This window comes from Medicago sativa, chromosome 3 (assembly GCF_051527215.1).
Source record: "Medicago sativa cultivar Bolivia chromosome 3, Bolivia_mono, whole genome shotgun sequence".
Taxonomy (NCBI): Eukaryota; Viridiplantae; Streptophyta; class Magnoliopsida; order Fabales; family Fabaceae; genus Medicago; species Medicago sativa.
The window spans coordinates 49,003,430-49,016,298 of NC_140751.1; the positions used below are offsets into that span (position 1 = coordinate 49,003,430).

At 33.3% G+C, this 12,869-nt stretch overlaps 1 protein-coding gene across 1 annotated transcript; it reads left to right on the forward strand.

Moving 5' to 3' along the window:
* Positions 1–7,613: 7,613 nt before the first annotated feature.
* On the forward strand, positions 7,614–12,700 carry LOC146937916 (receptor-like protein EIX1). The gene is made up of 2 exons (XM_085752009.1): positions 7,614–12,238; positions 12,348–12,700. Exon 1 carries the CDS (start codon positions 9,829–9,831, stop codon positions 12,235–12,237), a length of 2,409 nt encoding a protein of 802 aa, XP_085608135.1. The 5' UTR covers positions 7,614–9,828; the 3' UTR covers position 12,238; positions 12,348–12,700.
* The last annotated feature ends 169 nt before the right edge of the window (positions 12,701–12,869 follow it).

Below are 12,869 nucleotides of genomic sequence, written 5' to 3' on the forward strand. Positions count from 1 at the left end.
ATTGATTTTAAATCTGTAAAATTGATACCCACATGAAGGAGAGGAACAAAAATCATGCACAGAATCATTATACTTTCAGTTGCATCCACAATTTTTGATTACCCATTTTGTAAAAAATTTCAAATAAAATTAGGGTTTGTGGACCAATTCGAAATCCAAGCTTAATGCATGATTTTTCTCATCTCTCTATCAATTCAAGGATCGCAAATGCTTTGTGTAGGGTTAGAAAATCATGGCACTGAGATAAGTTTTGAAAAAGTTGCGTTGTGCCAATTTCTGGGCAACTCGCAACTGCGAGTGAATCTGCTCGCATCTGCGAGTTTCATCAATAGCTCGCAACTGCGAGTGCTTCTGCTCGCAACTGCGAGTTGCAGCAGAACTGGCTGCATGTTTCTGTGATTTTCAATTTTTTTTATCCTGCAACTGTTTTATTATGTTCCATACTGGTATTAATTGTATATTCTATGGTATGGTATTTTTCTGGTTGTTTTGCAGGCATGGCACCTAAAAGAGTTAACACCGGTAAGAGAAAGCAAGGCGAGTCATCCGTACCTCAACCTCCAACCCAAAACCAGTCCTATGATCAAGAGAGATTTAGGACTAGGTACCACCAAAATAGGTACAACGCCTTGCTTAAACAGACCTTGTGGACTGAGAGAGTTGTTCAAATCAAACCCGATGGACCATATGGCAATTATCATAATCTTTTCCTTGAGCAAGGGTGGGCCAGACTCCTAAGCCCCATAACCAAAATCAACGAAGAGTTGGTGCGTGAGTTCTATGCCAATGCTCTTCCTCAAAACCCCCAAACCGATCCATTCACCTTTGAAACTTTTGTGAGGGGTAGGACAATTAAGTTTGATCGGGATGCTATAAACAAATTCCTAGGAGATCCTTTCGACCTAGATGTCGAGGCTGAGGATGGGATTGATGATTTCCATAAGAAACAAAACCTAGGTCACTTTCTCCTTGATGATGTCCACGATGAGATAAAAAAATTCATAATGCTAGAGGGGGAAACCTATGACAAAAGTGATGCGGGTAGAGAAAACATTGCCCAATATAAACTGATGAAACCACCAGCCAAACTGATGTTTCGATTCATCCTCCATAATGTCAAGCCTAATAGTCATATGCTCGATTGTACCATTGATGTCTGTCCATTAATTTTTTACATTCTCAAAGGCATCAAGGTAGATATCGCTCGAACTATTGCTTGGCAACTTAGAAAGGTTGTACTTCAAGGCCATGTGTAACGCCCTCCTTTTTATTTAATTATTTTAATGAATTTTAGAATATATTTATATGATTGGTGTGGAAATATATTTGTTATTTGGTGTATTATTATTAAGTGGGGGAGAGATATATTTAATTTAGAAATAAAATAAGATTCGAAAATAAAATAAATATATGAGGAGTTAGTATTCTATTAAGTAGCATTATTCTATTATTTATTAGAATATGAGAATTATTAGTGTAAGTAGAATTGGAGGTTAGAATAGAAATAAGAATAAGTTATTGGGCCTAAATAGATTTAGGAAGAGTGATTAGTATTATATATAAGGAAGCTTAGGTTAGAAAGAGTTTTTATGTTAAACCGCTTTTTGGAGAAAGAGAAGAAAGAGGAGAACTCAGAGAGAGAGAACCCTAGGAACGAAGAACGCTGCTTTTGATTTCAGAAAAACAATCTAAGGTAAGGGTGAGACTATCTTTCACTAATATTAAGTCTGTAGATCATTAGATTGCATCTAACATGCTTTAGGATGAGTTTGTGAGATTATGAGAAATTAGGGTTGTAAGTTCATGTGTGTAGTGAAGGGTTGTTTTAATCATATGTTTGTTTTATTAAGATCGTTGTGAATCCTTGTTTTAATTTTTGGATGCTTTTAATTTCATCGAATCGTATGAATCCAAAAATACATTTGTGCTTGCTATTTAATCGGATGAAAAATTGTGCTTGCTGTTTAATTAGATGAACTTGCCTATTGGGTTTAGGCTTAGTATATTAGATGTACTTGAATTCATGACTCGTGATTTTACTTTTTATTTTGATCAATCCATTCATAGTCATATATATTCGGCGAAAGCATTATATATATATATATATATATATATATATATATATATATATATATATATATATATATATATATATATATATATATATTGCTGAAAAGTTTGTTTACGCTGGAACTACATATAGGTAACTTCCATTATTTTTAAATCATGATTAATTGATATTTTGACTCTCTTGATTGAATAGCACTCTTTTGTTGAATCCAGCAACAATTTAAGTAGTAGATATATACAAGTTGAAATCATATATTCACATGTGTTGTGTTGTTTTTATACTTTAATCTAGTGCTTCGGTTGATTATACTTTGGTGTAATTCTTAAATCTATTTTATAAGATATAAGATATATAATAAAATATATGTTGGGATCCTAAGTGATAGTGTAATTGATGAATTATTTGATTAAGTGTAATTTGTATTTTTCTTCCTTGTTTTCATGATCTTTTAATGAACCTATGTTAAATTTGTGCTATAATTGCTACTTTGATTTTAGGTATATTATTGTCGTTGAGTTGATTATTTTTATGTCGTAAATTCGTGATTTAATTGTGGTTCTTATGAAATCTAATTATTTAGTGTTACAGTAGGCCTATTTATTTATTTTTTTTTATGAGTCATGAATTGATTATGTATTTATTCCTTGAACTAGTATTTGCTATCGTTTTGAGATGCCGAGTTACCGCTCATAATAGATATTTTTCTTCAACTTAGTGCTGCTAGTTATTGCTTCAAATAAATTCCATGAATGATTATTTATATATAAGATTGAACTATTAATCTCAATATTATTTTGTGAAGATGCCGAAGTACGGCAGAACCATTTTATGAAGTGCATATGTTTGTCATGTATTTGTTCCTTGTATTTTTATTTGTATCCGTGACTGTGATGATAATATGTTGTGACCTTGCTTCTTATTATTATAGTTTGTACACCGTATACATATAGATGCCAATTAAAGGATTACACCTATTGTGAACCAAAATAATATACTATATTGTTTTTAAAAGTCACTTTATAGAGATAATTGTTATATTGAAATTATTCTTACTATTTTTTTTATGTTGGAAATATTAAGTTTTAGATGATGAATTAATTGATGATGTGTATTGATTTGTTCTTGTGATTTAAAGATGTGTTATATAAAGATGTGCTATTTGAAGATGTGTGATTTAAAGATGTGTTATATAAAGATGTGCTATTTGAAGTTGTGAAATTTAAAGATGTGTTATATAAAGATGTGATATTTGATGATGATGCTATTTAAAGATGTGTAAATGTCGGTCTAAGTCAAAGAGTTTGTTAAGTCGTCGAGTCGTTATGAAGTCATCAAGTTGTTAAGATGTTATGTTGTCAAGATGTTAAGATGTCATAGATGTTCATGAAGTTCTAAGACGTAAGATGTTGAGTCCATGCATACTCATTTAAAGATGAGGGCTCATGCCCTGGAGCTTTAATTTGCTCAACCACGACGATGGAGCTTTTGCTCAACCACGACGATGGAGCTTATGATCAACCACGACGATGGAGCTTTTGCTCAACCACGACGATGAGGGCTTATGCCCTAAAATGGTACCACATGCATTTGCATTTCATGATGATTCAAGATGGTTTAAGACATTAAGAGTTGCATAGTCGAGTTTAGATGCATTGTCAAGTCAAGTTGTTAAGTTGTGATGTTTTAACGAATTACTTTGTGATGTCTTTTAGTATGATGATATGTGACAATGACTGTGACTGCTATATGATGATATTTTGCTAAGATAAATGATGATGTTTATGTGTTTAATTATAGTTGTTAAATTATAAGATGTTTATGTTGTTAAATGTAATTTATGATTTATGAGCTTAATATTATTGTTTGAGAAATCTCACCCCTTCTGCGTATATGTTGCCTCGACCGTGGGTAATGTGCAGGTAATAAAGACTAGCAGTGTTCGTGAGTAGACTCCTCACATTGTGTCTAGGTGCTCTGATACGTAACGGGATGGGGATTGCTTTTACTTCTATTCCTTACGTGTCATTTTATGAACTTTTTATGAATAAGTATTGAACCAACCTTATGAGATTTTGATGAGGCCTGCGTGCCAAGACTATTTCTATTGTTAAACTAAATCCGCTGCGAAGTTTTTAAATGTTATGTTGATGAATTTTTGAAGGATAAATTATTATCTATTTTGTTAAGATTTTATGATAAAGAGATGTAGCATTCCGTTTATGTGAATTACTCTGATAATTTATTATGAAATTTTTACGTTGGGAAAACGGGGTGTTACACCATGGTGAGCCAAAAACTCGCCTATCTTTTCCTGGTTTGATCATGGGTTTGATCAAAGACACCCACATAAGGATGCCCTCTGATTATCATGAAATAATCAAAAACCCCATTGATGATGCCTTCATTACCCGTTACATCATGGGTAAATCTAAAAAGGGTAAGGGTAAGCAAGCTTCATCTTCTAGGGCACCTCCCTCACAATCCGAGCCTCAAGATGCACCTTTTCCATTCCCACCAGCAGCTGGTTTTGATTTTGCTAGCTATGTTCAATGGCAACATGAGAATAATGTGCTTAATTATAATATGATGTCAGCCATTCATCGGGAAAACATGTACTTTCAGCAATCTCAATACATTATGCAGCAGCAGCATGGATACCCTCCAGAGATCATGGACCAGTTCATGGCACCTCCAGCTTTTCAAGAGTATGTGAATTGGCCTGAGGACACGCCAAAACCTTTTGGAGGGGGTGGAGACTTTAGAGGTCAGGATGATGCGAACATGGAGGATATTGGTGGTTTAGGTGATGATGATCCGGCAAATGTTCCAAGTGCTACTTCAACCCCCCATGGGTCAGATGATGATGACATGCAGTCTTGAGGAAGAGGAAAAGAATTGAAAGCTAGTTCTTCAAAGAGTGATTTTATCAAAGCTTTCAGTCATTTCTTGCTGTCTTCCTTAGCTGTTATTTCTTTTCTCTTTTGTTTCTTTGTGAACAATATTCTGTTGGTTTTTATTTTAGCACATGAACTCATATTTTTATTTTATGTTATCAGCACTTTGTTAAGTATTTTGGATATTGATGTATGGTAACTTTTATTTCGTTTTAATTAGTATTATTATGTTCGTATTTATATTAGTATGGTTTAATTTTATTTTGTAGTATAATAATGTGTTAAGCATTTTTCAAGTACTTTATTTGGTTTTAATTTAAAATTGTGGAAGTTTCTTGCGTATCACTCTTGCTTAATTTCAAATCTCAGATGATTGATAACAATTCATAGTTGTGATTAAAGCGCAAAGCCAAGGTACAAGTTTCCAGTTTTTCTAGGTTTTTACTCGAATATGGAACGAGTACTTTGCGCAAATTTCATTTCATTTAGTTCTTTACAATAATTTATTTGTTTGTGAACCACGTAGTACTAGCCTAAAGTGAGGAAACCTCAAATGTTTGTACATATGCAAGGAGACCGGCTTTCATTGTTTAACTCATTTGTGTTATGTTAAATCCAATAATTGTTTTAAATTGTGTGAAGGCATGGAAGTGATCAAGGCACATTTTTTGTTATTGAGTGAAACTTACTTGACCACAAATAGCCTACCTTGTGAGAAGAGCGAGTATTTGCTAACCCACTTGAGCCAAATGAACCGGAGTCATCAATTATGAACTGTCAATTCATAAGCACAATGCTTGATGAAGTTGCCTTTAAATTTTTCAAAATTCAGTTCATTCTTGACGTACTTTAGGACTCTGATATGTTTTTAATTGTTGAACCCTTAAATTTCAATGTTATTTGTCCCTTTTGCCTTAGAGTAGAGGAACATTCAATTAGGGTATTTGTTGATTCAAGTTGGGGAGAGAAGGTAGATGTAAATCTTATGTCAATTACTATGGTGTAAATTTATCTTTGATCAAGACAACATGTTGTTGTAAATACAAAAAGAAAAGAAAAGCAATGTGTACATGAAAAGAAAAAGAAAAAGAGAAAAAGAAAGAAAAAAATCCAAAAAGAAAATACGTTGTCAAGATCAAAGTGCTTCATGTTTAAGCACCAAGGGTTTGTAATGATTGGTAGGAAAGATTGTGAATTTTAATGGTTGATACAAGGAATGTTCCTCTTTGATAGGCTTTTTGATTTCAATTGCCCCACATATGACATTTCTTTTGTAGCCAAGCCAAGTTATAACCCTCAAAGACCTTTTGATCCATGTTTTTATGCCTTTTGAAACGATATTTGGATGGACACATAACTTGATTGGAATGTTAACTTGATTGTCGGATGTGTGTTCATAACCCTCATTGATTTGATTTCAATTGTTTATCTACTTTCATAGAAAGGTGTTAGGTGTGGTTCGTAAATAAATATATTATTGTTTTGAAATGTTTGACATGAACTTTGTACTTAGGACTCATCTCATGTTAGTAGTAGAATTTTAGATTAGTTGGAAACTTAGACTTGCCCGCGCATTCACTTTTAAATCATTCGTCTGAAAAAGTTTTCAAAGCCTTGTGTACTTGTGTCTTGTAATTTACTTGTTTGATTTTCAATCTTTTGTTTGAGGACAAACAAAGAGTTAAGTTGGGGAGAGTTTGATAAGTGCCAAGAAGTGTTAATTTCATGTTGTATTTCATGCACTTTTTGTTACTTGTTTTACAAGTTATTGAAGGAAAAGCCGAGAAATAAGTGTTAAATGCCTTATTACGCTTTATATATCTTACTCTACTCTTTTGTGCAGGAATTAGCCCCAAGACACTGAGCGAAGACCAAAAATCATGAAAAAGTGCAAATGGCAAAAGCTCATCAGCATGAGGAAATGTGTGCTCGCATCTGCGAGCTCATTTACTCGCAACTGCGAGTAAGGGCGGTTTGCCCAGATACGCCAATAGCGTATCTATCTGGAATCTTGTGTTTTTTCTCAACTCGCATCTGCGAGTGGTGTAGCTCGCAGCTGCGACCTCAGGAAGGGCAGACCTCTATAAATAGCCCACTTGCTATTCCTTGAAATTATTATGTTGGGATTTTCTTAGATATTTTGAGGATCCTTTTCTCTTAGTTTTTCATAGCTTTTAGCTTGTAGTTTTATAGAGAGAAAGAAGGTAGTTCTTCATAGAGTGAGAGTGGTTTTGGAAGTTGGATGCTTACTCCTTAGTTGAGACATCACAAGTGTAATGAATCCTTCCTTTTCAAGCTATCCTTGCAAGGCTTCCATGATGATGTGTAGCTAAACACTCTTTGTTAGGATGAGAGGTACTTGATCTTGCTAAACATGTAATCCTTTTGATCTTGCAATATATGATTCTAGCAATTTATATTCAATATTGTTGTTATTCTTGTGTTAATGCTTTCAAAGAGATTCAAGATGATTTGGACACAAACTCTTGAATCTAGAGCTAGAGTAGCAATATATCTTAGGTTAACTTCTTTGACAACTTTGTTAATCTTGAGATAATCACCATAATCAAGAGTATAATGCTTTTGGATGCTTAATCAGGCTGGACACGGTCGAGTAAGTTATCCGATCGACTTTGTTATCGTTTAAGGGATTTGGACACGAATGTTTAAACGATAACTTAGAAATAATTATATCACTTTGGACACGAAGGGTAGTTTAGAATTGATTGTGATAATGTTGTTTATAAAGCTAGAATTCGTATGGATCATTAGGTTACGTGTGACGCTTGGTTAAGGAACGCTACTCCTAACAAATTTCAATCCTTATTTATCTCAACTTTTACTTTTTGCAATTAGTTTAGCTAGATACATTTCAATTCAAACAAACAAGTACTCTTAATACTTTGAATGATAATTGATGTTAAACTGTCATTGATAACGCACTATTCCCTGTGGAGACGATATACAAATACTTATCTTGTTTGATGCTAAGAACGACTTTCATCACATATGATTCTGTCAATTGGCTAGAACTCTGCTTGAAAGCAAACCGACACTTTTCCTTATCAACGAGGAAAGGGTCCAAATGTCAAACTATAGTTAATACTTTAAATACCTTTCATTCTCATTCTCATTGAATTGTGATTGTGATGGGTAGCTACCTTGAATAGACTATGGTTGTTAGTTGCTACAACAACATTTTAAATACTCTAATCCACCACACATCCTTTGACAATAATTAAACATCATTAATTGCATAATCAAAAGAGAAAAGGAAACTTACGAACTATCCTTAAATAATGTATCTAACTTTCATGAAGAACAGTGAAGTTAGAATGTGATTGTAACAAAAAAAAAAAGGTAACATGTAATTAATCTTTAGACTATACAATAGGGCCGTGTCTCTAAGATCAATTAGTCTTGTGTCCAAAGACTAATACTGATAGTTTGGTAAAAAAAAATGGATGACAGACAAACTAACTTATATCTGATAGTAGATAAGTCATCTGATTGAAGTAGCTTATAAATTTGAGGTAATATGTGATACAAAAAGTGATAAGATAGAAGCTTTAAGCTATTTGAGTTAGCTTATTAAGAAATCGCGTGAGAAAATAAAATAACAGTTATCAAACGAGTTTTTTTAGACGTACATACGGACTTGTAAGCTATATGCCATAAGCCATAAACTCAAATACGTGTCTTACAAAACAAAGAGTCTTACTTGGCTCCTTTTGCAGTCAAATATAAGGCATATCCCACATAAGGGAATTCTTGTAGTGACTATTCTTTGTCTTTGCTACAGATTAATTTAGTATACTGTTCTTAGTCTTTGTATTAATTTAGTATACTATTATTAGTCTTTGACTCTTCAAATTCATTAGAGGCCAATAATCAAGGAAGTACAAACGTATAGCCTATACATTTGACCAAGTCAAGATGAATGATTTTTATAAAAAAGTAATAATAGCTAATTGAAATGAAAAGTAATAAAATACAGAATTAGAAGGAAATTAATTGGTTTACATACCACGCACTCCCTATCTTCAATTTAAACAGAACTTGTGTTCCAAAAGGAGATTAGAGATATCTCTTCCTTATCAAAACAATGATACAAGGGTTAATTAACTCAGGTTTCAGAATGTTCTTAGAGACGTCATATCTTCGCTAAAACCTTAAGACATTATATTAATCATCTCTATAATTAATATTTCCAATATTTAGCCCATTTATAGTTAATGTAGGACTATCCACTCACACTTGAACCCAACACGTCTTCCTTTATTGTGGTTCTGGAACATTGACGTTTGCCCGTTATTGCTCACCACGCTCCGCATAGGCGCATACTCCACAACAATTTCTGAATTCTTAAAAGTAAGAGAATATTAGGAATTGCATTCAATTCATCATTAAAGATTAATTCGTAATTGCAGGAAGATTTTAATTTCTCAACCAATAAAATCAATTCGGAACAAGTAGTTTTTTTTTTTTTTTTGGTCAGGAGGAAACAAGTAGTCTTAGTTACAAGGCAATGCAGTATGCTTGGGGATAGAAACTATCAAAAAAAGACTATAGCTAAATTAATATGTATATCAAGTTCAAAATAATTTCAAACTCTTCCCTACTTTTCCAATTAAGTCTTCTTATTTGAAGATATGCCATGACAAATAGATCCAACTATACTTCAAAATTCAAAGTCTTCACCTACTTTTTAAAAGTCATCTTGTTTTGAGCTATTTCATTTTTCATGCTTTCTCATTATCTAACAACATCTTACACATAACATCAAAAATCTTATACATATAATCACACAAGAATCAGACTCATATTTGAATTACATCTTCCTCTCTGATCCAAACAAAGCTCATGACCATTCTTACTACACAAATGTCATTTATTTTGCTGCTTCTTTTATATGTAACCCTATTCGACAAAAGCATGTGCAGCAATCACACTGTGGCTCGATGCAATGAAAAAGATCGAGAGACATTGTTAACGTTCAGACAGAGCATCAATGATAGTTTTGGTCGGATATCAACGTGGTCAACCGAAAAAGATTGTTGTGTATGGGAAGGAGTCCACTGTGACAACATTACCGGAAGAGTTACAGAAATTGATCTCAAACCTAATTTTGAAGATGAGCCAATCAGATATTTGAAAGGTGAGATGAATCTTTGTATTCTAGAACTTGAGTTTCTCAGTCACTTGGATTTGAGTGATAATGAATTTGATGTGATAAGAATTCCGTCTATTCAACACAACTTCACACAATCATCTAAACTTGTCTACCTTGACTTATCCGAAAATTATAATATTCACATGGATAATCTTGATTGGCTTTCACCACATTCTTCCTTGAAATATCTCAACCTTAGTTGGATTGATCTGCATAAGGAAACCAATTGGATTCAAGCAGTGAGTACACTTCCTTCACTAATAGAATTACAGTTAAGAGATTGTAAACTAAACAGCTTCATGATTGGAACATCTTTTAAGTATGTGAGTTTGTCTTCAATTGTAACTCTTGATCTTTCTTACAACTATTTCACTTCTCACTTACTTGATGGGTTTTTTAATCTCACCAAAGATATCAACTTTCTTAGCCTTTCAGGGAACAATATAAATGGTGAGATACCTTCTAGCTTGCTAAAACTTCAAAATTTGAAATACCTTTTGCTAGCTAACACCCAACTAAAAGGATCAATTCCAGAAGGAATAGGCCAACTAATAAATATTAAAGGCCTTGATCTTTCAGGGAACATGTTAAGCGGTTTTATCCCTTCAACTCTAGGAAACCTCTCATCCTTAAATGACTTATCTATTGGCTCTAATAATTTCTCTGGTGAAATTTCAAATTTACATTTTGCCAAACTCTCCAGTTTAGATTCACTAGACTTGAGTAATTCAAATTTTGTATTCCAATTTGATTTGGATTGGGTTCCTCCTTTTCAACTCTCTCTCCTTTCATTGAAAAATACAACTCAAGGCCCGCACTTTCCATCTTGGATATATACACAGAAATCACTGCAAGATCTCGACTTATCGAGCTCAGGAATTTCATTGCTAGATAAAAATAAGTTCAAGGACCTTGTAGAAAGAATAACTGGACAACTTATTTTGTCAAACAATTTGATTGCTGAAGACATATCTAACCTAACACTAAATTGTTCCATGTTAAGGTTAGATCACAATAATTTCACAGGAGGACTCCCAAACATATCATCAAAGACTAGTTATGTTGATTTGTCTTATAACTCCTTCTCAAGATCAATTCCACATAGTTGGAAGAATTTGAAAAGTTTATATCACATTAACTTGTGGAGTAATAGGCTATCTGGTGAAGTTTCATTGCACTTCTCTGATTTGAACCAATTGGAAATCATGAACTTAGGAGAAAATGAATTTTTTGGAACCATACCAATTTTGATTTCACAAAACTTAGAAGTGGTCATATTGAGAGCTAACCAATTTGAAGGGACTATTCCACCACAACTATTCAATCTCTCTAATTTGTTTCACTTAGACCTTGCACATAACAACCTTTCAGGATCTTTGCCACACTGTGTCTACAACTTGACACAAATGGATACTGATCGTGTGTATGCATGGCGTCCTGCCACAATTGATTTATTTACCAAAGGTCAAGATTATGTGTATGATGTTAACCCGGAAAGGCGAACTATTGACCTTTCAGCCAATAGTTTGTCTGGAGAAGTACCATTGGAAATGTTTCGGCTTGCTGAAGTTCAAACGTTAAACTTATCTCACAATAATTTGATCGGAACAATACCAAAAGAGATTGGAGGCATGAAAAATATGGAATCTCTCGACCTCTCTAGTAATAAGTTTTATGGTGAAATTCCTCAGAGCATGTCTCTCTTAACCTTTTTGGGTTATTTGAATTTATCTTACAACAATTTTGACGGAATAATCCCAATAGGAACTCAACTTCAAAGTTTTAATGCATCAAGTTATATTGAGAATCCTAAACTATGCGGAGCTCCTCTTAGTAATTGTACTAGAGAAGAAAATAATTCTAAAACTTCAATGCCGTCTACAAAGAATGAAAATGATGACTCTATAAGAGAATCATTGTACCTAGGCATTGGAGTTGGATTTGCAGCAGGTTTCTGGGGGATTTGTGGTTCATTGTTTCTTGTTAGGAAATGGAGGCATGCATACTTTCGGTTTATTGATAGAGCTGGTGACAAGCTCTATGTTACCTTGAACGTAAAGTTAAATAGCTTTCGCAGAAACAAAGGTCATGCTGGTTAAGGTTAGTGGAACCTACTTCAAGTTTTATTGATCAAAATATTGAGTATTTGTTTCCTTATGTAATTCTATTCAAAACTTACATCCATTTCATTTGTTTCATATTTTATCAGGTTATTCTGCATGTGGAAAATCCTGCAATGTTATCCAGATTGTGGATATAATTTTCCAAATAGAGGAAATATTGTAATTTCAACAAATAACAATTGTATCCGTAAAAAAAACAATTAACAAGGTATAAGATGAGATCATATGTGATTGTACCACAGTTTGCTGCTGAATTCATGTTTCACTTGTTGTAATGTTTTTGTTCATTGATTTTCTTTCTTTATACAAGTCAGGGAATGGTTGCATTCATTTTGTAAGTTGTTCTTTGGGCATGCCGCACCTCATGCATCGCTCTCCTTAACTTTGGTTGAAATTTATGTGTCTGGATAAATTAAAGAATAATAATTGGTTCAAGTCATTCTGCTTGCTGCATTTTATATATCTTGTAATTATAAGATAAACATATCTGTTCCATCAAAAGTACAAATATAATGAACTCAAGCAGGAGAAATGTTTAGTATCAGTCCCATCAATATTTTCCCAATCGGATTAAACCAATAAATAAGAACAAGATTATGTCTCCTTGC